The following is a 25472-nucleotide window of genomic DNA, read 5'->3' on the forward strand; positions in this document are numbered from 1 at the left end:
CCTTTTACGCGAATCCTTGAATCAAGTCTGCTTCTGGGGAAATCTAAACCAAGGTAGACACTTTAGCATGATAATAAGAAATAAAATTTGTTTAGTACTTATTAAATACCAGGTGTAACTCTAAGTGCTTTATAATTCAATGGGAGAGGTACTATTTTCACCCTATTTTACAGATGAGACTGCTGAGGCAGAGAGGTTAAATAACTTTCCCAGATCACGACTAATAAATGACACAGCCTACATTTTAACCTAGTTCATTTGTCTCTAAATTCTGTACTTTTAACCTAGAAGACTGAAGGAGAAGGGCAGGAATAATGAATAAAAAAGAGAATGGGGATACTGTATGGAATAAGGCCCTTTAGAGAACATTTCATGTTGGGTGGAAGGAAAGTAAAAGGAGTACCTTCGTAATATGTCCCCATTTAAGCAGCAAAGAAGAGGCTTAGGTGATCTAATCTGAACTAAATGAGTTGGGGTGGGATTTTGAAGTGGCTAGAAGTGTTGTCAGTTTTTATAGTAGATGTACCTTTATTGTCAGAGAACATAACTGGCTCTAGACCAGTATTCCAATGATGTTCATGAACTCTCAGTAGTTATTGTTTAGAGTTGTTATGGATTATTAAAAACAAAGTTTGTAAGATACAAATACAGAATATGTGCAGATAACTCTCATGAGAATTAATATATATACTAAACAATTAAAGGACAAGAAAAGGACCTGTTAAAGAAGACCAAGAAAGAATCATCATCAAAGGTAGAAGGAATACTAAAATAAGGGTTGAAGCCAAGGGATGGGGGAAGGTATTTAAAGAAGTAGACTGTGGGGCGCCTGGGTGGCTCAGTTGGTTAAGCGACTGCCTTCGGCTCAGGTCATGATCCTGGAGTCCCGGGATCGAGTCCCGCATCGGACTCCCTGCTCAGCGGGGGGTCTGCTTCTCCCTCTGCCCTCTTCCCTCTCGTGCTCTCTGTCTCTCATTCTCTCTCAAATAAATAAATAAAATCTTTAAAAAAAAAATAAAGAATTAGACTGTTTGACAATACTCATATATGGAAGAATGTGAAGGCTAAAGATGGAAGCTGGGGAATTCAATAGGCAACAAGGAAGTTGGTGGCATCGAGAAGTCATAAACTCGTAGGAATTTGATAGTAAGGGATTGAAAAAGTTCAAGACAGTTTTTCCCTAAGAAATTTAGTGATGAAGAGAAATAGAGAATCATTTAACTTTTTTTTTCCTTCGTTTGGAGGCCAGTAGGCTTCTAGGTTTAGAAATCCTGGATAAAAGAGATTAAAGAGTGAACAAAGAGAGGATGTAAGTGGTTGAGTGAAATCCCAAGGATGGGGAATGAGATGGGATCCATGGTATGAGAAGTACACTTGGATGGAGTAAAGGCTGTCTCTTTTGGGATGATGGGAGTTGAAGGAGGAGGTTTCAGAACTGGAGGTCTCAGGGATACATTTTCAACCTTTTTATCTTTCTATGCTGAAATTGTAGATACTTTTTTCTAATTTCTTCAAATTCTTTCTTCATCTGTGTCTGAGATGCTGCAAAACTACCTAGTGGGTCTTTAATTTCAGTTATTATATTTTTCATTTTCATAGAAGTTTGATTTGACTTTCTTTCATATATGCTGTATTCCCCATATGCTGCAGATACTTTAAAGCCATCTCTTATTTCTTTAAATTTGGTAAGCATAGTTGTGTCTGAAAATTCCATTTGCGCTCTGTTTTGGTGTCTGTTGTTTATCTCTGGTAGTTCTCAGGTGCCTTGTATCTTTTTGTGTGCCTGCTTATTTGACTGCTGTCATTACCCTTATGGTAGCTCTCTGAGGCCTGGGGTGAACACATTGTCCTTAGAAAGTTTTACAGTTGCTTCAGAGTTATTATCCCCCATCCCTACCCGCCATATGAAGACTTCTAAATAGATCAAGACATTGAAGCTATATATAGGAAATCTGTTTGCATCTCTTCCCTAGATCAGTTTGAGCTGCTAAAATCTCTTTTCTTGTTAATAATTATCAGCCTAGGAAAGTAAATAAAAGTTTTCTACTTAGTAATCAGACTACTGTTCCTCTCTAATTTATTCAGTAATGCTTACACACAATGATGAGCGTATCATTACATTAATTACACAGGAGAAATAACTCTGGTTTATATAGAAAAGCTTCAGTTTACATATAGTGTTTTATAAATTAGCTGATTTTTTTAAAAATTGGTGTTGTATCTAGTGACCTGGATAATTCACTTATTATTTATGGATTACTTTGCACTTTCTGTAAACACAGGTTATCTACAAGTAAAAATGGTTTACTATTTTCTTTTCAGCCATTATGATTTTCATTTCTTTTAACTTACTTCCAGATTAAGTAATTACCAGATTTAGTAATTACCAGATTAATTTTTTTTCTGCCTTATGGAAGCATTTCATCACAAGTAGTTGTTGATTGAGTTTTATAAAATACTTTTTCTGTTTCTATTGAAAGGATCATATTTTTTTTCCTTGTTTTGTTATCCTGTTGAGTTACATTGATTGGATTTTGCAATTTATCTATCCTTTTTATAGGTTGCTGAACATTGAAATTATGTTTAGATCAGTGGCTTTTTTTCCTCTTATTTTTAGTTGAGATATAATTCACATATCATGAAACACACCATGTAAAAGTATACAAATCAGTAGTTTTAGTATCTTAACAGAGTTGTGCAAACAGAACATTTTTCTTCACCCGAAAAAGAAATCTTATACCCAGTGGCAGTCACTCTGCTTCTCATTTCCATCAGCCCCTGGCAGCCACTAATCAGCTTCCTGTTTCTATGGATTTATTTAATCTGGACATTTGATATAAATGGAATCATACAATATATGATCATTGGTGACCTTGGTTTCTTTCACTTAGCGTAATGTTTTCAAGGTTCATCCATAAAGTAGCATGTGTCTACTCCATTTATGGCTGAATAATAATTCTGTTATATGGATGTACCACATTTTGTTTATCCATTTGTCAATTGATGGACATTTGGGTTGTTTCCACTTTTTGGCTATGGTACTATTTTTGTTTCTTTGTTCATGGAAGATGTTGGCTTGAGATTTTATTTTGAATTACTCTTTTCAGATTTTGGTATCAGAATTAATGCTTATCTCATAAAATGAGTTGGGAAATTTCTTTTTATATTCAGAGAAAGAGTTAGTTTAAGATTGAAGTTGTTGGAAAGAATGTACCAGTGAATTAAGTATTTAGAGGAATTCTCTGGTGAAGCCACTGAATCTACAGTTTTCTTTGTGGGAACGTTTTGGTTAGGGATTCAGTATCTTTAACAGAATATAAAACTATTCAGATATTGTATTTTTCCTTGTTTAATATTGAGAAGTTACATTTTTAATGGAATTTGCCCTTGTATTTATTTATTTATTTATATTTTTAATTTTTTTAAATTAACATATAATGTATTATTTGTTTCAGGGGTATGCCCTCATATTTAAACTGTGAAATTTATGGGCAGCATCTATAATGATGTCCCCTTTCTTATTTCTCATATGGGTGATTGTGTTTTTTTTTCCTGACCAGTCTTGCTAGAGCAGTCTTTCCTTATTGATCTTTTCAGAGAACCAGTTTTGATTCCTTGATTTCCTCTACTGAATGTCTGTTTTCTATTTTATTGATATCTGTTCTTACTTTTGTTTCCCTCTTTTTACATTGTTTACTTGCTGTTGTTTTTCTAGCTTCTAAAGTTGTATGCCTGGATCATTTACTTTCAGAATTTCTTTTTTCATTATTTGCATTTATGTCTTTGCAAAAAGCTATACATTTTCTTAAGCACTACTTCAGCTACATTTCACAAGTTTGGTCATCTGTCATTTTTATTTAATTGAAAATATTTTCTGATTTCCATTTTAACTATTATAGCTATTATATTATATAATACTATATATTATTATAGTTCTTTGACTCATAGGTTATTTAAAATCTGTTTTTTTGTTGTTTTTGTTTTTGTTTTTTTAGATTTCCAAACATTTGGGAATATCTGAGTTTCCTTTCTGTTGGTCTCTAGTTTAATTTTTCTGTGATTACAGTCACAGTCTTTGGAACTTTGTTGAGACTTAGTCTGTGGTTCAGCATTCTGTTGTCTATTTTGGTAAATATTCTATTTGCATTAGAAAAGAACATCTATTCTGCAGTTGTTAGGTGTGATTTTCTAGGTATGTCAGTTAGGTCAAGTTGATTAATCATGTTTTAAACTTTTCTATATCCATGCTGTTTTGTCCTCTACTTCTTCGGTCAGGTAGAGAGAGGAATGTTAAAATCTGCTCTTTTGATTGTGAATTTGTCTTTCTCCTTTTACTTTGCTCAATTTTGCTTCATATGTTTTGAAGTTATGTTATTATTAGATGCATTCAGATTTGGGATTGCTGTGTTTTCCTATTGAATCGACCCTATTAGCATTATGAAGTGCTCAGTTCATCTCTAATAATACTTCTAGCCTTAAAAATTAATTTCGTCAAATACTAATATAGCCATACCAACATTTTTTCCAAGGCCAGTAAGTATGTTCAGGATATATCTTCTCCAGTTCTTCTACTTTACGTCTGTGTCCTTTTATTTAAAATTTTGCCATAGCAATTATTAAAGACCTTCCTTTTGTATTTCTTGTAGTATTGGTATATTGACAATGAATTATGTCAGCTTTTGTGGGTCTAAAATATATTTTTGTCTTCATTTTTAAAGGATATTTTTGGTAGGTACATAATTCTAGGTCTATACCCCTCTTTCCCCAGCACTGTTCAACACAGAGAATGGAAGCTGTCAATCTTATTGTTGTTCTTTTTAATGTATCTTTTCTCTCTTGCTGCTTTTAAGATTTTCTCTTTATCCTTTGTTTCAGCAGTTTGTGCCTAGTATTTGGTGTACATGTGGTTTTCTGTGTATTTTCCTGCTTGCATTTCCCTGAATTTGTTGAATCTCTGAGTTGATTTCTTTTCTCACTTTTGTAAAATTGTCATTATCTGTTCACATATTGCATTTGTTCCATTTTTTGTCTGTCTTGTATTTCATTTACATGAATATGAGACCATTTGACTATATGCTGCATGTTTCATATTCTGTTTTATTCATCTCGTTCTTTTCTCTGTGTTTGAGTTTGGATATTTTCCCTTGGCCTATCTGCAAGTCCATGAATCCTGTTTTCCTCTGGTCTGTTCTGCTCTTAAAATCATCTGACAAGTTCTTGATTTCAAATATTTATTTTTTAGAAAATCTACTTGGCTTTTTTAAAAAACAGATTCTGTTGAAAATTACATCATTTCGTCCTATTTTTCCATCTTTGCATCTATTTTAACTTCAGTATCAATTATCTTGAGTCTGCCTGATTATATTGCTTCTTGTAGATCTGTTAATATGTTTATTATGTGCCTAACAGTTATTTTCTTTCAGAGAGTTTTGCTCTTTGCTGTGTTAGACAAGTAGGATGAGGTGTTGACAATCTCCATCCAATCATGGATTAAGTAGACTCCTCCCTCTACTGGGATTCTGTCTTCTAGACATTGGGAGACTGGGAAATTGACTCTGCCCTGTTGGTCCAGCCTCCCTATCCTCCAGCATCCCATTACTAAGCTTTATATTATGGGGAAACTGGCCATGTATTTGAGGCTTTTCTAGATTTCCAGTCTCATTCCAGCTAAAGCCGCACTAATTTCTGGTTTTCTTTAGTAGAGTTCCTCTGTTTAAACTAGGCTCAATTTGACCTCATGTATATCCAAACTTTGCAAATACCCCCATGGAAGAAAATGCCAATGGTCTGAGCTCACTGTGGAAGTACTCTTTCATCTCTGGAGTTTTAGTTTATCTGGTCCTTAATTACTTCCACAGCATTCTTATGCTAGTCAGGTTTTTGAAGGAAGAGCAAAGGCTTGCTTCTCTCTAGTATCTTATTTTAGGGAAGTGGAAATCTGGAGTTTATCTTTGCAAAAAGAAAAGACATAATTTGAAGAATGCTTATTTGTATAAGCATGGTGATATTTTGAACAGTTTTTATCTGTGTTGCATACTAAGAGTTATTTTTTTTTTTCTTTCTGATTTGAGCCTGTTTATTAAAGTACACTCTAGACCAGGGGTTGACAAACTATGGCACACAGACCAAATTGGCTCAGTGCCTGTTTTGTATGGCCTGTGAGCTAAGAATGGTTTTGACGTTTTTATTTTTTCTTTATTTTTTTAAATCTTATTATGTTATGTTAATCACCATACGTTACATCATTAGTTTTTGATGTAGTGTTCCATCATTCATTGTTTGCGTATACCACCCAGTGCTCCATGCAGAACGTGCCCTCTTTAATACCCATCACCAGGCTAACCCATCCCCCACTCTCCTCCCCTCTAGAACTCTCAGTTTGTTTCTCAGAGTCCATAGTCTCTCATGGTTTTGACGTTTTTAAAGGTTAAAAAAAAAAGTGTTTTGTGGAGATAAAAATTATATGAAATTCAAACTTCAGTGTCCAGAAATAGTTGGTAATATAACCATACTTGTCTGTTTATGTGTTGCCTGTGTCTGCTCTCATGCCATAATGGTTAAGTAGTTCCAACAGAGATCCTATAGCCTACAAAATGAAAAGTATTTACAATCTAGCCCTTTACAGAAAAAAATTTACCTATTCCTGCCTTAGACCATAGACTCAGAAATTTTTCATTTCTCATTACTAAAGGAAGTTAAACAAAAGATTGAAATCTTCTTATTCCAGAAGTTCTTTGAATTTGGACTTATTAAAACTCCAGTATTTTAGAGTTAAAAGGAATCTCAGAAATACTCTCCTTCATCTTCTTATTTTACAAATGAAGAAACAGATTCAGAGTGAGAGACATTTTTAAATTAAATTATGACTAATTTTTATTTTGTTTTGTTTTTTAGAAAACAGGCTCAGCAATAAGCTGATAGAGAAAATAATGATCTGTATCATGGAACAACTTCCAAAAATTCATTTGTTCTTACATTGCAGGAAAAAATGGGTTTTCCTTAAACAGTGGTAGCTATTAAAATTTCTTTGAAATTTTTAAAGTAAATATTTTTAAAATAAATATTTAAAGAATGTTAATAGACTTTGCCTTTTATTAACACCCATAATTCTTTCAAATCTCATAGGTATGAGGTTCTTTTTGTGCAATGACTAAAAATCCTACAGGATCAATTCCAGACATTTTTCATTAAGTTCCTATTTGATTTAGGATTTAAAGTCGTAAATCATCATAAATTCCAAGGTGAATTGTTAATGTATAAGGCTGGTTTCTAGAGTTTTTCTTTTATCTGTCCATCCTCAGATATCATGAAAAGTTTATTTAAACTTTGTTTTCAACTAAGCTTTTCCATTAGTCATATAATGGGATGTTAGCTTACTAACAAATAGCATTTTTATTTTCTAATGTTGACTATAGATTTTCTTCATGTAACATTTTTTTTAAATTTTATTTTATTATGTTATGTTAGTCACCATACATTACATCATTAGTTTTTGATGTAGTGTTCCATGATTCATTGTTTGCGTATAACACCCAGTGATCCATTCAGTATGTGCCCTCCTTAATACCCATCACTGGGCTAGCCCATCCCCCCACCCCCCTCCCCTCTAGAACCCTCAGTTTGTTTCTCAGAGTCCATAGTCTCTCATGGTTCATCTCCCCCTCCAATTTCCCCCCCTTCATTTTTCCCTTCCTACTATCTTCTTTTTTTTTTTTTTTTTTTAACATATAATGTATTATTTGTTTCAGAGGTACAGGTCTGTGATTCATCAGTCTTAACACAATTCACAGTGCTCACCATAGCACATACCCTCCCCAATGTCTGACACCCAGCCACCCCATCCCTCCCACCCCCACCACTGCAGTAACCCTCAGTTTGTTTTCCTGAGATGAAGAATTCCTAATATCAGTGAGATCCTATGATACTTCTCTTACTCTGATTGACTTATTTCACTTAGCATAATACCCTCTAGTTCTATCCACGTCATTGCAAATGGCAAGATTTCGTTTTCTTTGATGGCTGCATAATATTCCATTGTGTATATATATACATCTTCTTTATCCATTCATCTGTTGATGGACATCTTGGCTCTTTCCATAGTTTGGCTATTGTGGACACTGCTGCTATAAACATTGGGGTGCATGTACCCCTTTGGATCACTACATTTGTGTCTCTGGGGTAAATACCTAGTAGTGCAATTGCTGGGTCATAGGGTAGCTCTATTTTCAACTTTTTGAGGAACCGCCACACTGTTTTCTAGAGTGGCTGCACCAGCTTGCATTCTCACCAACAGTGTAGGAAGGTTCCCCTTTCTCCGCATCCTTTTCAACATCTGTCTCCCGACTTGCTAATTTTAGCCATTCTGACTGGTGGGAGGTGGTATCTCATTGAGGTTTTGATTTGGATTTCCCTGATGCCGAGCGATGTTGAGCACTTTTTCATGGGTCTGTTGGCCATTTGGATGTCTTTTTCTGAAAAATGTCTGTTCACGCCTTCTGCCCATTTCATGATTGGATTATTTGTTCTTTGGGTGTTGAGTTTGATAAGTTCTTCATAGATTTTGGATACTAGCCCTTTATCTGATATGTTATTTGCAAATATCTGCTCCCATTCTGTCAGTTGTCTTTTGGTATTGTCGACTGTTTCCTTTGCTGTGCAAAAGCTTTTTATCTTGATGAAGTCCAATAGGTCATTTTTGTCCTTGCTCCCCTTGCCTTTGGCGATGTTTCTAGGAAGACGTTGCTGCAGCTGAGGTCAAAGAGGTTGCTGCCTGTGTTCTCCTCTAGGATTTTGATGGAATCCTGTCTCACATTGAGGTCTTTCAACCATTTGGAGTCTATTTTTGTGTGTGGTGTAAGGAAATGGTCCAGTTTCATTCTTCTGCATGTGGCTGTCCAATTTTCCCAACACCATTTGTTGAAGAGACTGTCTTTTTTCCATTGGACATTCTTTCCTGCTTTGTCGAAGATTAGTTGACCATAGAGTTGAGGGTTCATTTCTGGGCTCTCTATTCTGTTCCATTGATCTGTGTGTCTGTTTTTATGCCAGTACCATACTGTCTTGATGATTACAGCTTTGTTATAGAGCTTGAAGTCCGGAATTGTGATGCCGCCAGCTTTGCTTTTCTTTTTCAACATTCCTCTGGCTACTCGGGGTCTTTTCTGGTTCCATACAAATTTTAGGATTATTTGTTCCGTTTCTTTGAAAAAAGTGGATGGTATTTTGGTAGGGGTTGCATTAAATGTGTAGATTGCTCTAGGTAGCATTGACATCTTCACAATATTTGTTCTTCCAATCCATGAGCATGGAACGTTTTTCCATTTCTTTGTGTCTTCCTCAATTTCTTTCATGAGTATTTTATAGTTTCCTGAGTATGGATTCTTTGCCTCTTTGGTTAGATTTATTTCTAGGTATCTTATGGTTTGGGTGCAATTGTAAATGGGATCGACTTCTTAATTTCTCTTTCTTCTGTCTTGTTGTTGGTGTATAGAAATGCCACTGATTTCTGTGCATTGATTTTATATCCTGCCACTGTACTGAATTCCTGTATGAGTTCTAGCAGTTTTGGGGTGGAGTCTTTGGGGGTTTCCACATAAAGTATCATATCATCTGCAAAGAGTGAGAGTTTGACTTCTTCTTTGCCAGTTTGGATGCCTTTTATTTCTTTTTGTTGTCTGATTGCTGTGGCTAGGACTTCTAGTACTATGTTGAATAGCAGTGGTGATGTTGGCATCCCTGCCGTGTTCCTGACCTTAGGGGGAAAGCTCTCAGGTTTTCCCCATTGTGAATGGTATTTGCTGTGGGTTTTGCATAGATGGCTTTTATGATATTGAGGTATGTACCCTTTATCCCTACATACCTGAAGAGATTGAAGAGTTTTAATCAAGAGAGGATGCTGTACTTTGTCAAATGCTTTTTCTGCATCTATCGAGAGGATCATATGGTTCTTGTTCTTTCTTTTATTAATGTATGGTATCACAGTGATTGATTTGAGGAGGTTGAATCAACCTTGCAGCCCTGGAGTAAATCCTACTCTTGGTCGTGGTGAATAATCCTTTTAATGTACTATTGGATCCTATTGGCTAGTATTTTGGTGAGAATTTTTGCATCCATATTCATCAAGGATATTGGTCTGTAATTCTCCTTTTTGATGGGGTCTTTGTCTGGTTTTGGGATCAAGGTAATGCTTGCCTCATAAAATGAATTTGGAAGTTTGCCTTCCATTTCTATTTTTTGGAACAATTTCAGAAGAATAGGTACTAATTCTTCTTTAAATGTTTGGTAGAATTCCCCTGGGAAGCCATCTGACCCTGAGCTCTTGTTTCTTGGGAGATTTTTGATGACTGTTTCAATTTCCTTAGTGATTATAGGTCTGTTCAGGTTTTCTATTTCTTCCTGGTTCAGTTTTGGTAGTTAATACATCTCTAGGCATGTATCCATTTCTTCCAGATTATCTAATTTGCTGGCATATAGTTGCTCATAATATGTTCTTATAATTGTTTGTATTTCTTTGTTGTTGGTTGTGATCTCTCCTCTTTCATTCATGATATTGTTTATTTGGGTCATTTCTCTTTTCTTTTTGATATGTGTGGCCAGGGGCTTATCAATCTTATTAATTCTTTCAAAGAATCAGCTCCTAGTTTTGTTGATCTGTTCTACTGTTCTTTTGGTTTCTATTTCATTGATTTCTGCTGATTTTTATTATTTCTCTTCTTCTGCTGGGTTTAGGCTTTATTTGCTGTTCTTTCTCCAGCTCCTTTAGGTGTAGGGTTAGGTTGTGTATTTGAGACCTTTCTTGTTTCTTGAGAAAGGCTTGTATTGCTATATACTTTCCTCTTAGGACCACCTTTGCTGCATCCCAAAGATTTTGAACAGTTGTGTTTTCATTTTCATTTGTTTCCATGAATTTTTTAAATTCTTCTTTAATTTCCTGGTTGACCCATTCATTCTTTAGTAGGGTGCTCTTTAGCCTCCATGTATTTGAGTTCTTTCCGACTTTCCTCTTGTGATTGAGTTCTAGTTTCAGGGCATTGTGGTCCGAAAATATGCAGGGAATAATCCCAATCTTTTGGTACCGGTTGAGACCTGATTTGTGACCTAGGATGTGATCTCTTCTGGAGAATGTTCCATGGGCACTAGGAAAGAATGTGTGTTCAGTTGCTTTGGGATGGAATGTTCTGAATATATCTGTGAAGTCCATTTGGTCCAGTGTGTCATTTAAAGTCTTTATTTCCTTGTTGATCTTTTGCTTAGATGATCTGTCCATTTCAGTGAGACGGTTGTTAAAGTCCCCTACTATTATTTTATTGTTGTCAATGTGTTTCTTTCATTTTGTTTTTAATTGGCTTATATATTTGCTCCCATGTTAGGGGCATAGATATTTACAATTGTTAGATCTTCTTGTTGGATAGACCCTGAAAGTATGATATAGTGTCTTTCCTCATCTCTTATTATTGTCTTTGGTTTAAAATCTAATTTGTTTGACATAAGGATTGCTACTCCAGCTTTCTTTTGATGTCCATTAGCATGGTAAATGGTTTTTCACCCCCTCACTTTCAATCTGGAGGTGTCTTTGGGTCTAAAATGAGTCTCTTGCAGGCAGCATATCGATGGGTCTTGTTTTTTTTAATCCAATCTGATACCTGTGTCTTTTGATTGGGGCATTTAGCCCATTTACATTCAGGGTAACTCTTGAAAGATATGAATCTAGTGCCATTGTATTGCCTGTAAGATGATGGTTACTGTATATTGTCTCTATTCCTTTATGGTCTGTGTTTCTTTTAGGCTCTCTCTTTGCTTAGAGGACCCTTTTCAGTATTTTTTGTAGGGCTGGTTTGTTGTTTGCAAATTCTTTTAGTTTTTGTTTTTGTCCTGGAAGCTTTTTATTTCTCCTTCTATTTTCAGTGACAGCCTGGCTGGATATAGTATTCTTGTCTGCATATTTTTCTCATTTAGTGCTCTGAATATATCATGTCAGTCCTTTCTGGCCTGCCCGGTCTCTGTGGATAGGTCTGCTTCCAATCTAATGTTTCTACCATTGTAGGTTTCAGACCTCTTGTCCCAAGCTGCTTTCAGGATTTTCTCCTTGTCTCTGAGACTTGTAAGTTTTACTGTTAGATGTCAGGGTGTTGACCTATTTTTATTGTTTTTGAGGGGGGTTCTCTGTGCCTCCTGGATTTTGATGCCTGTTTCCTTAGGGAAGTTCTCTGCTATAATTTGCTCCAGTATACCTTCTGCCCCCTCTCTCTTTCTTCTTCTTCTGGGAGCCCAATTATTCTAATATTGTTTCATCTTATGGTATCACTTATCTTTTGAATTCTGCCCTCGTGATCCAGTAGTTGTTTGTCTCTCTTTTTCTCAGCTTCTTTATTTTCCATCATTTGACCTTCAATATCACTAATTCTCTTTTCTGCCTCATTTATCCTAGCAGTTAGAGCCTCCATTTTCGACTGCACCTCATTAATAGCCTTTTTGATTTTGACTTGGTTAGATATTTAGTTCTTTTATTTCTCCAGAAAGGGTTTCTCTAGTATCTTCCATGTTTTTTTCAAGCCCAGCTAGTATCTTTATAATCGTCATTCTGAACTCTAGTTCTGACATCTTACCAATGTCCGTATTGATTAGGTCCCTGGCAATCAGTACTGCCTCTTGTTCTTTTTTTTGAGGTGAGTTTTTCCATCTTGTCATTTTGTCCAGAGGAGAATAGATGAATGAGAGAACAAAATGCTAACAGGGTAACAATGATCCCAGAAAAAATACATACTAAACAAATCAGAAGAGACCTGAAACTGGGGGGAAGAGAAAGGGAAAGAAAGAAAGAAAAAAAAAAAGAATATGATCAGGCTGGTGCACAGATCAGTGCCACACACTAGATTTTGGGTGTATTTTGGTCTGTTAGAAATAATCTCCCAAAATTTTAAAGAAAGAAGAACTTACATATGTACAAAAATAAGGGTAAGTATGCTGAGGGGATGGAATTTGACTGTAAAGATGAAAATTATAAAAGATTTTATAAAAGGAATTGATAAGAAGTTGGTTGGAAAAAGAAAGAAGAAAAATTAAAAAAAAAAAAAAAGGGAGAGAATGTGATCAAGCAGGAGACTAGAATAAAGCCATACACTACAGATTTAGGGTATATTTTGGTCTGTTAGAAGAAACTGTATCCCAAAATTTTAAAGAGAGAACAACTTATACAAATATACAAAGAATAAGGTTAACTACAATTAACAGATAGAATATGACTCTAAAAATGATAAAAAAGATTTTAAAAAAGGGATTGATGAGATAGGATGTTGGTTGAAAAAGGGAAAAAAGAAAAATTTAAAAAATAGAAAAAGAAAAAAATTAAAATTTGAAAAATTAACTTTGAAAGACTAAAGAATCATGGGAAAAAAAGCCATGAATTCTATGTGCTGTATTCCTCTAGTGCTGGAGTTCTGCCGTTCTCATTGATGGGTAAACTCGGTCTTGGCTGGCTGTTTTTGCTGATCTTCTGGGGGAGGGGCCTGTTGCCGTGGTTCCCAAATGTCCTTGCCAGAGGCGGAATTGCCCCGCCCTTGCCAGGGCCAGGCTAAGCAATCCGCTGGGGTTTGCTCTCCTAGCTTTTGTTCCCTGCAAACTTTCCGTTGGGCTTTGGAGGACAGGAGTGAAAATGGCAGCCTCCCAATCTCCGCCCCAGAGGAGCCGAGAACTCGGGACCCCACTTCTCAGTGAGCCCCCAGAGAAAAGCAATCACTCCTGTATCCCCAGTCTCTGGCCACACCCCGTGCTCACCCGGCCTGTGACCGAGTGTTTCTGTCTCTGGCACACGACCCCCTTTGGACTCTCCAAACCCAGCAGATTCCTGTGGTGCACTTCCGCGCTGCTTCTCCCGGGGGAGGGAGGGGAGTCTCCCCAGATCTGCCTCTTGTTGGGTCCCTGCTAGAAGAGCAGTGGCCCGACTGTGCCGCGGATCAGCGTTTATGGCAACCCCGAGCTGAGAGCCCACTCCTTGGCTCCGTGTCTGCAGGCGGCTTCCCCGTTCCAGTATCTGGGAGCTCTGCTGCACTCAGGCACCTCTGTCTTCCTGTGACCCCGAGGGTTCTGAGACCACACTGTCCCAGCGAGGGTTCCACCCCCCACTCAGCCACTGGAGCCATGTCCCTCAGCGGAGCTGACTTCTAAATGTTTCGATTTTGTGTTCCGCTGCTCTATCACTTGCCGGTAGCCAGCTCCCTCTCCCCACGGTCTATCCTCTCAAATATCGACTTGGATTCACTTCTCTACACATCCTACTTTCTAGAAAGTGGTTGCTTTTCTGTTCATAGAGTTGCTGCTATTCTTTTCTTAGATCTCCTATTGAGTTTGCAGGTGTTCAGAATGGTTTCATAGCTATCTAGCTGAATTCCTGGGACCAGAGGAAATTTAGGTCTCCTACTCCTCCACCATCTTGTTCTTCCTCTCTTCATATAACTTTTAACTTATACTGGCTCTCTTTGATAACCATCTACTTCTTTTTTTTTTTTTTTTTTTTAAATTTGTACATTTTTATTTTTTTTTTAATTTTTTTATTCTTATGTTAATCCCCTTACATTACAACATTAGTTTTAGATGAAGTGTTCCATGATTCATTGTTTGTGCACAACACCCAGTGCTCCATGCAGAATGTGCCCTCCTAAATACCCACCACCAGGCTAACCCATCCTCCCACCCCCCTCCCCTCTAGAACCCTGTTTGTTTTTCAGAGTCCATCGTCTCTCATGGTTCGTCTACCCCTCCGATTTCCCCCGCTTCATTCGATAACCATCTACTTCTAATAAAACAAGCCAAATTAACAACAACAACAACAAAAAACCACAGTAAAATCAATTTGTGGGGATTTGGGAAAAGCTGATTCTTAAGCTGTATATTCAGGAATTGGTGGGTTTAGGTTCATTAAAATTGTTATAACTAATTAAATGCCAAACTAATTAAATGCATAGGAAGAAGTATTTTAGGAATATATATTAAAGCCATTTGAACTTTAAAGATGTTCATTAAACAAAAGAAACACAAGTATTGGTGTATATTTGTGAATATTTTAGTCTGTGATGACTAGGCTTCAGGAAAGTCATTTTATTTGGCTTTATATGTTCTGCTTCTCTGAAGACCGGTTTTGAGTGAACCTTGATGTTTTTCTAAATTGTATAGAAGGGGCTAACCTTTTAGCAGTTACATATTCCTGTTGCTCAAACAACTGATTTAAGAGATTATTATTAATTATTTAATATAAAAGAGAAGTTGTTTTTCTAAACCATAATGAGAAATACTCATTACTTTTCATTAACTTTTTGTTCATTTTTGATCATTCTTGAGCACCCATGATATGTCAGGCACTAATGCAGGTCTTGAAAGTACAGAGTTGAAATAGATATTCTTCATGCTCTCACAATGCTCATAGTTGAATAGACTATATAAGCAGGTATATCTGTTCATGTATAGCACATGATACTATTGATCAGTCTTTCTCTTTACTTTTGTAGCATGCTATCTGGGGGAAATCTTATCCATGTACATGGTTTTCCATTATCTCCATTGCACCAAAATCTGCATGAAATAATTTCATGGATAGCTCCTAAATGGACATGTCTGGCTTACATATCCTTTAAATGTATCTGTGTATTTATGAATCTATCCTTGGCCCTCTGAGTAATGCTTAAAGCTATAGCTTTATTCCTTCTTTTCTCTCTTTCCTGTCTCCTTCCTCCTACTTTTTCTTTCTCTCAAAATAGTATTGAGTACTTTGTTCCAGATACTTTTTAGACAAAGAGGCTAGAGCACTGCACAAGAAACACATGGCCTCTGTACTCTTGGCACTTACAGCTTGGTGAAGGAGTCATGCACTGAACACATACATAATCCCATACTTAATTACACTTGCAGATAACACAATGAAACAAGTGTAAAATGACATGAGAGTGTATATTAGGGAAACTAACCCAGTCTGGGACCTCAGAGGTGTATGGTGGTTAGCAAAAGATGTGGGAAGGAATACCAGGAAGAGGGAGAATCTTTGTGAAAGCCCCTAAGTAGCTTAGCAGGTTCACACAACTAGAAGGATGTCTTTGTGGCTGGAGTATGATGAACAAGTTGGAGGGGGATGCAAATGAGGCAGGGAGGCTGGCATAGGTCAGATCTTGGTAGAAGATCTTTTAAGCCATGCCAATGCTTTTGGACTCTAACCCAAGAGAATTAAGAAGATGTTAGTAGGGTTTTAAGTGGGGTAATTACCTACTCAGATTTGTGTTTCTATTTTTATTTTTTTAAAGATTTTATTTATTTGAGAAAGCACACATGCAGATGAGCACATGTGAGCTGGGGGAGGGTCAGAGGGACTCCCAAGCAGACGTGAGGCTCAACCCATAGCCCCGTGTGGGGCTGTATCTCACAAGTGCAAGATCATGACCTGAGCTGAAATCAAGAGTCAGATGCTCAACCAACTGAGCCACCCAGGTGCCCCTTCAGATTTGTGTTTTTAAAAGTTGACTTGGGTTCCTGTGTGAGGAATGGATTGAAGTGGGTCAAACGTGGATGTACAGAAATGAGTTAAAAAGCTTTTGCAGTAGACCAAGCAAGAGGTGGTGGTACCTTAGATTATTAGAATTGCAGCAATAGAGATGTAGACAGATTCAAGAACTATTTACAAAACATAATTGACAAGATTTTGTGATTATTTTGGTTTAGGGAGTAAAGCTGAAGGGATGTCAAAGATAAATTTTCATATGCTTGTTCATGTCTACTTTGCTGGCATTTTAGTATCTTGAACTTAAACATCTTTAAAATTGAACTGGGGGACCTGGGTGGGTAAGTCGGTTAAGCAACCAACTCTTAATTTCGGCTCAGGTCACGATCTCAGGATTGTGAGTTGGAGCCCCGCATCGGGCTCCATGCTGGGCATGGAGCCTGCTTACGATGCTCTGTCTCCCTTTGTCCCTTCTCCCTCTAAAAAAAAATTTAAAAAATAGGGGCACCTGGGTGGCTCATTCGGTTAAGCATCTGCCTTCGGCTCAGGTCATGACCTCAGGGTCCTGGGATCGAGCCCTGAGTTGGGCTCCCTGCTCAGCAGGGAGTCTGCTTCTCCCTCTCTATCTGCTCTCTCTTGTTCTCTCTCACTCTAAATAAATTAATAAAATCTTTTAAAAAATTAAAAATAAATAGAAAAAATAGAAGCTGTTTTTTCCTTTTGGAAACTAATTCTTCCCCTTGACTTCCCTATTTTTGTGAATGACATCCCTACCTCCAGGTGGCCTAGGTGTACAACTTTTGTTTTGGTCACAACTTCCACTAAATTAGTTACCAAGTGTTAAGGACTTGACCTCTAGCATGTAGAGTCTCTTCCTTCCCCTCCTCCTCTTCCTCTTTTCTTTTCTTCCCCTCCCTCTCCTCTTCCTCCTCCTCAGTAGTATCCTCTTGCTAGCTCATTCAAGTCTTTGAGCTCCTTGAGGGCAAGAATGGTCTTTTTCATCTTGTATTTTTAGTACCCATGGGTACCTCAGTATTAGAGACATACAAAAATATTAAATAAAATACATTGTTTTCCCTGACTCTTGTTTCTTCCACTATAATTCTTAATTCTTTTCCACATTTTCCCCTCTCTTTCTCAGAGTCATTCAGGAGCGTCCTTCTGCTTCAAGAATACTTTGGTCTTAGGCCCCTGAGGTTATGAAAAACTGGCTGCAGGATATGAGAAGAGTATGAGTTGGGGTTTTTTCTGTAGTAGTTTAGTAAAAATTGCCTCCTATCCCTTTTTACACTGTAGCCCTTGCAACTACGAAGAGTAGATTTTTCTGGGAAGGGAATATACCTGATATTTATTAGCATCCCCACTGTTGAATAAAATTTTAAAAACTTCATTTGATGCCATTAACCTTTTTTAATTTTATAAAAATAGTTGCAAAATTCAATTTTTTGATCATTTAATGTATATTTCTTAGCATTCCAGTGTTGTGTTATTATCTCAATAGCTGCATTGTGGGTTAGTATCTTATATGTGCATCTAGAGTATATTGTTTCATAGAAAGTTTGTAGGAGAAATATTCAGATATCTACTTTGGAAGCACCTATTTTTCATAGCTTTGTATGCCCTAATAATGAACTTTCATAATTCTTTTTTTCCACTTTTAGGAATAAGAAAATTTTAAATAAGAAGAAGTTGAAAAGAAAACAGAAGAGCAAATCAAAAGTGAAGACAAGAAGCAAGGTAAAACTGCTGACAATTTATAGGGAGTAAGGACTTTTTCATATAGTAATTGGAATAAAAATGCCAAGATTAAAAAGGTATAACTAGCAAACCATTTCATTTCTATTTTTTTATTTTAATTTTTAAAAAGCCCCTTATTACTTGGTTATACTATTTAGTTTCATCTTTGGAGCATTTCGTGACCACTAGCCTGGAAGTTAATATCTGGGTGCTGAAAATTATTTACTATTTATTCATGTTATCTTTGATCAGTTCTTTGGGGGAACACATCCATTTCTCTTCTCTTTTTTCCACTCTAACTACATGTTCTAGAAACTGAGTAAATTGGCTTGTTAATTGGGACTTGGATTTGGCCTATGCATATGTCATGAGTTAGGGAGAATCTTGGTGTATCTATATTGTTCTGAGCTTCTTTTGGTGATGGGTGGCTGTGCAAAAGAAAAGGCAATATGGAATATTTGAATTAGATGAGATCACAGAGAGCAAGGATTTTTTTTTCCCATCTAACACGGAAATCTTTTCTATTAAATCTTAAACATTTCACTTTCTACCGAAGAGTCTTTTCTTTCAAACAGTACTAAGAAGCCTAGACAGGAGAAAGAGGGGAGTCATAACTATGATTTCTGCACAGCTCTACTTTTGGTTAAAGAAACAATAGTTTAGCTTGGCCTGTATGTCGTATTTAAGTTCTAAAGACAATTGTTTCCTGCCCTTTTTAATTAATGTTCTTGCCATTTTGTAACTGAGAGAAGTGTACTTTAAAGTAGTAAACCAAAAAATGAAATAAAAGTATAGGGGATGAAATTTATTTCATGGCACTATCTTGAGACACAGCTGGATCCATCAGTAATGTCAGCAAATCTGTGTCTTCATCACTTGCTTCTGCTTTCTTCTGTGGGTTTATTACCTGTGGCTGAGGACAAAGGCTGCTGGGGGCTCCAACTTCATTTTCTTTGAGTGAGGGGCCATCTCCTTTATTAGTTCTAGCAGAAAGTCTTGGGTATGATTTTTGATTGACCTTCATCATTCACTTTGGCCTTGGAGATGGAGTACTTTGATTGGTTAGACTGAGTTATGTTTATAACCCTGTGATAGGTGATAGGTGAGCATCCTAATAAGCAGGCCATGTGAAATGGGAGGGGGTAGTTACCCTACGGAAAATGTTGCTGGGTGGGCAGGTAAATGATTTATGTTCACTATATCGTTTCTTATTACTTACTACTTCTGCTTTTGGGATAAAAGAGGGAAATGGAGAACATTCTTAATATACTTGTTATATAGTCATTTGGATTTTCAGCCTCTACCCCTTTTCCACTTTTTGGTGTTATGTGCAAAGTCAGAGTATGGGAATCTTGAAAATCTTTTTTAAGTTCTTTTAAGGTTTCATTTAGTGATGTTCCTAAAAGTGGGGGCATATGATATCGAGGAAGAGGTGGGAATTCAAGGTCTTTGATCCCCTTCAATTCTGTCTCTAACTTTGTGCCTTTAGTAATTCATCTTTCTTCTCTTGGCCTCAGGTTTTATATCTGCTTTTTAAGAGCACCTTGTGATAAGAGTGATACAAAAAAAGTTACTCATTTTTTCCTAAAACATTAATTGCATACTGACCATGTGCAGCCCTTATGCTGGGTATTTGGAATAGAAAGATGAATAAGAAATGGTTTCTGCTTATGATGGGCATATAAAATAATAAAATAGTGTTGTTATTCTCCCTGCCCTCTTTTACTGTTTCTGGACTATTTTTCATTCATCTTTTTAAAAAAAGTTATTTTAAAAATGCCAATGAGCTTTTTTTCCCCCATATATTTAAGAACGAGCATTTCTTTTCAGCAAATGAAATAAGATACCATTTAGCTAAACCACTTTATTTCCTTGTTTATTGCTGTCATTGGCCCCTCTATTTCTTCTCATCCATTAGCCATCTCCTTCATTCAATTTCCTTCTTATTCAGAGTAGAAAGCACAATCTTTAAAAAAAAAAAAAAGGAAACTTCTTCAACATCCTGCTACTAAACATGCCTGGGTCTTAGGTTAGGATATTTAATAGCAGAGTTTTGAAAGATATCATCAAGGTTTAGAAAATTTCCATCAGTCTCAAGCATTTTCCTCATCCTTTGCTGCATTCCATCTCTCCCTACCGCTATGGCTGTAGGCAACCACAGATGTACTTTCTGTCATTATAAATTAGTTTTTATTTTCTAGAATTTCATATAAATGTGATCATGCAGTGTGTACTCTTCTGTATCTGGCCTCGTTCCCTCAGCATGATTTTGAGTTGTGTCCATATAGTTGTATATATTAACAGTTCTATTTTTTTTGCTAATGAGTATCCAATTATTTAGATATATCTTAATTTGTTAACCCATTTACCTGTTGATAGACATTGTGATGTTTCCAGTTTTTGGCTATCACAAATGAAGCTGCTCTGAATATTTGTGTATTAGTCTTGCGTGGATATATGTTTTTGTTTTTTGGAAGGATAAACACCTAGAAGTGGAATGAGTAGGTGCTGTTTCCTTCCATGATTTGCCAGAAGACTGATAAGTCTCAAAAGCAGCTTACAGGAGGCTAAGATTTATTACAGCCATAGGTACAGAATAGGCAGCAGGAAAGAGAAATGAATAGTATTAGTGGTGTCTAGGGAGTTATGGCATAGGCTTTCTAGTCCTTCCTTGTCTGAGCACACAGGACATGCTTTCTCTCTGGCAGTGAACTACAAGGATATGTATGGAGTATTTCTGTCCAGGAAAGCCCACTTGAGTCTTAGGCTATGAGACTTTTATGGGGGGTTTTGTCACACATAGACTTGTCCTGCTTTGCAACCAGCCATGGTACGTGAAACTCAGGTGCACATCATCAGTCTCGATGTTTGTACAAAGCTATTGAACAAGCCAGTAGGCATGGTCCATTGCTCTGGGTGTATTTTACAAAACCATCAGTAACTAACACAAAGAAAAGTCTAAAGACCACATTCCTAAGGATTGGCCCACAGTCAGTCCTGGTTCCCTTGGGGAAATGCAAGGAATAAGCAGTCAAACCTGCATTGTTAACTCTTTCCTCATGGGTGGCATGGTAGATGAATGTTTAACTGTTAAAAAACTATTCAGACTATTTTCCAGAGTGTAATTATTGCATTTTACTGTTCCACCAGTAGTGTATGAGAAATCCAGTTGCCTTACATCTTTGCAAACACATAGTATCGTTAGCATTTAAAATTTTAGTCATTCTAAATACATAGGGGTATTTCACTGTGGTTTTCACTTGGTTTTCTCTAATGACTAATGATGTAAACATCCTTTCATGTGCCTTTGGCTATTCATATCTTTTTATCGTGAAATGTCTTTCCTATCTTGCCTTACCTTTTTATAATTGTCTTATTACTGAATTGTCAGAGTTCTTTATGTACTCTAGATACAAGTCCTTTGTCAGATACCTGTATTACAAATAATTCTTCCTGTTCTATGGCTTGCTTTATTGTTTTTGTATAGTGCTTTAGAAGAACAAAAGTTTTTAAGTTTCATAAATGTAATTGATTATTTTCTTACATACATGATTCATGTATTTTGTGTTCTAAGAAATCTTTGTCTACCCCAAGGTCACATAGATTTTTTTCTATATTTTCTTCTAGAGATTTTATAGTTTTAGCTGCTATACTTAGGCCTGTGATACATTTAGAGTTAAGTTTTGTGTATGGTATGAAATAAAGGTTCATGTTCACTTTTTTCATATTGGTATTCAGTTGATTGGCATTATTTTTACAAAGACTTCTCTTTTTCTGTTGAATTGTCTTAGCACCTTTATAAAAAATAAGTTGACCATATTCATTTGAGCCTATTTCTGGAATTTATTTTTGTTTAATTGATCTATATATCTATCTTTACACCAATACCACACTGTTTTCTTTACAGTAGTGTTTTTTGTTTTTTTTTTAAGATTTATTTATTTATTTATTTGAGAGAGAAAGAATGAGACAGAGAGAGCATGAGAGGGAGGAGGGTCAGAGGGAGAAGCAGACTTCCTGCCGAGCGGGGAGCCTGATGCGGGACTCGATCCCAGGACTCCAGGATCATGACCTGAGCTAAAGGCAGTCGCTTAACCAACTGAGCCACCCAGGTGCCCTCTTTACAGTAGTTTTGAATTCAGGTCATAATGTCTTCCAACTTTGGTCTTTTTAAAAAAATTGCTTTAGTTACTTTAGGTCCTTTACATTTCTATATAAATTTTAGAATCAGCTTGCCAATTCTATTTTTAAAAGTCTCTAGAATTTTTGGGGGGCTTCATTGAATTTGTAGATTTGAGGAAGAGTTGCCATTTTAATGATATTAAATCTTCTAATCAATGAACATGGTTTCTCTCTATTCTCTTTTTTTTTTTTTTTTAAGATTTTATTTATTTATTTGACATAGAGAGACACAGTGAGAGAGGGAACACAAGCAGGGGGAGTGGGAGAGGGAGAAGCAGGCTTTCTGCGGAGCAGGGAGCTCGATGCAGGGCTCAATCCCAGGACCCTGGGATCATGACCTGAGCCGAAGGCAGACACTTAATGACTGCGCCACCCAGGCGCCCCTCTATTCTCTTTAAGTTTTCCTTAATTTCTCTCAGCAGTGTTATTTTGGTTTTCAGTGTACAGAGCTTGCACATAATTTTATTAAATTTAACTGTAATTTTGTGTTTTTGATATTATAAATGCTGTTATTTAATTTTTTAAAAAATTTTGAGGTGATCATAGTAATGCAGTTGTAAGAAATAATACAGAGATCCTGTATACCCTTCACTTGCTTTTTCCAATTACTAAGGTATTGCATTACTGTAGTAAATATCACAACCAGGAAATCGATATTGATCCAACCTACTGAACTTACTCAGATTTCACCAGTTTTACACGTACACATTTGTGTTTGTATGTGGATGTATATTTAGTTCTGTGAAGTTTTATCACATGTGTGGATCTGTGGATCCTATCACAAGGATCCTTTTTGCTACTCTTAAATAGCCACAGACATTACCCCACACTCACCCTCTCCCTAGCCTCTGGCATTCACCAGTCTCTTCTCCATTTCCGTAATTTTTTCATTTCAAGAATGTTATATAAATGTAGTCATGGGGATTGGCCTTTGCCACACAGCATAATTCCCTTGAGATTTATCTCATTTGTTGCATATATCATTGGTTTGTACCTTTTTATTGCGGAGTAAGCATTCCATGGTAAAGATATATCATGTCTTCTGCAAATAAATTTGTTTTCTAGTAGGTAGCATTCACCCATTAAAGGACATCTGAGTTGTTTCTCTTTTTTGGTTATTTTGAATAAAACTGGTATGAATATTCATGTGCTGGTTTTTGAATGAACTTTCTTTGGTATTAATGTCCAACAGTGCAGTTGCTGGATTGTACTGTAAGGTGCATATTTAATTTTGTAAGAAACTGCCATACTTTTTTCCAGAGTGGCTGGATCATTTTACATTACCATTAACAATCTATAAGAGATCCAGTTTCTCCACATCTTCACCAGCATTTGGTGTTGTCATTATTTTTTATTCTAGCCAGTCTGATAGGTTTGTATTATATCTTATTGTGTTTTAATTTACATTTTCCTAATGGCTCACGATAGTAAACTTATTATTTGCTTTCTGTATATCTTCTTCAGTGACATGCCTGTTCATGTCTTTTGCCCATTTTCTAAATTGAATTGCTTATTTGTTTGTTTTTTACTGTTGAGTTTTGAAAATTCTTCATATATTCTGCATGCTAGTCTTTTGTCAGGTATGCAAATATTTTCTCCCAGTCTGTAACTTAAATGCTATTATTTTTCTAAATTATATTTTCCAAATGTTCATTCTTAGTATGTAAATACCTTAACTTTTTTAAAACATGATCTGGTATGCTGTGACTTTGCTAAATCCACACATTATTTCTAGTGGCTTTTTTGCAGATATTTTGATTCTTTACATGTCTTCCGCAAATAAATTTGTTTTCTAGTAGGTAGTTCTTCCTTTCTAACTTACCTTGTATTCCTTTTTTTTTTTAAGATTTTATTTATTTATTTGACAGAGATAGAGATAGCGAGAGCAGGAACACAAGCAGGGGGAGTGGGAGAGGGAGAAGCAGGCTTCCTGCTGAGCAGGGAGCCAGACGCGGGGCTCAGTCCCAGGACCCTGGGATCATGACCTGAGCCGAAGGCAGCCGCTTAACGACAGCCACCCAGGCGCCCCTATCCTTTTTCTTGGCTTATTACACTAGCATATCTAGTACAATGTTGAATTGTATTGCTGAGAATAGGTATCTTTTCCTTGTTTGCATCTTAGGGTGCAGGCATTCAGTCTTTTACTATGTTAGATGTGAGTATTTCATAGATGCCTTTTATCCAGTTTTGGAAATTTTCTTTTATTCCTAGTTTACTTATACTTTTTATCATGAGTAAGTGATTTGTGTCAAATGCTTTTTCCATGTTTATTTAGAATATCATATGTTTTTTTCTATTGTTTTTACTGGTATGGGGAATTATACTGATTTCTTTTCCAGTGTTGTTACCAGCTGGTTTTTTGGTAGATCATGATGGTAGATCTTTTTCATATGTTCTTGGATTTGGATTGGTAATAATTGCTTGTTTTTAATATCTCTGGAAGGCATACCTACATGTTATTTGTCAATTAACTTTGGTGTATATTTTTTCTAATGAGTATTCCCCTTTTTCCCCAATTATTAATGGAAGAAGGGTAGAATTTTGAGACCAGTGTTTTTGGTACTTGAGGTGTACTTCCTGGACATACTCTAATTTTTGGAACTTGCATTAAACCAGTTCTGTATATTTATCATGTAAGTGTTGATCTCAGAAGTGTGATTGTGGTCTGATGAATAAAATGCTGGGACAAACAGAAATTGACTATTTAGTTTTAACAATTAAATTACCAAGCATGTGATTTTTAGTATTTATTAAGACTGATAGCTAGGAGAGAGCTTCAGGAAAGCATATGTCCATAATCTGCAGAAATCTAATTTCCTAACTTTATCATTATTTAAATGAGAATGAAATTAGAAAAATTGACTAAGGGTTTGGTTTTGTTTTTTTAGTTCTGATTTCTGTTTAAGTCCCTAAATCTACTTTTTAAAGAAATCAAAATGTAATTCAACAGTTGTAGTAGGTCATTGAGACTCTAATAATCTCATGTCCCTTAGAAAAATACCAAATTAATGTTCTGTGATACTACAACAGTTAAGCTTTGTTGGCTCTATTCCTATCATGGGATAAAAGGGCA

The 25472-nt window shown here is 36.2% G+C and overlaps 1 protein-coding gene across 5 annotated transcripts in view; it reads left to right on the forward strand.

The window, feature by feature from the left end:
- The window catches only part of MYCBP2 (MYC binding protein 2), a 271010-nt gene that overhangs the window by 19485 nt on the left and 226053 nt on the right, over positions 1–25472 (forward strand). For all 5 annotated transcript variants that reach the window (XM_035003215.1, XM_035003216.1, XM_035003219.1 and 2 more), the window contains exon 2: positions 18142–18217. In XM_035003215.1, the coding sequence (XP_034859106.1) occupies positions 18142–18217 (76 nt within the window). The remainder of the gene's footprint in view (positions 1–18141; positions 18218–25472) is intronic.

This window comes from Mirounga leonina, unplaced genomic scaffold (assembly GCF_011800145.1).
Source record: "Mirounga leonina isolate KUSES-001 unplaced genomic scaffold, KU_Mleo_1.0 Mir_127, whole genome shotgun sequence".
NCBI lineage: Eukaryota > Metazoa > Chordata > Mammalia > Carnivora > Phocidae > Mirounga > Mirounga leonina.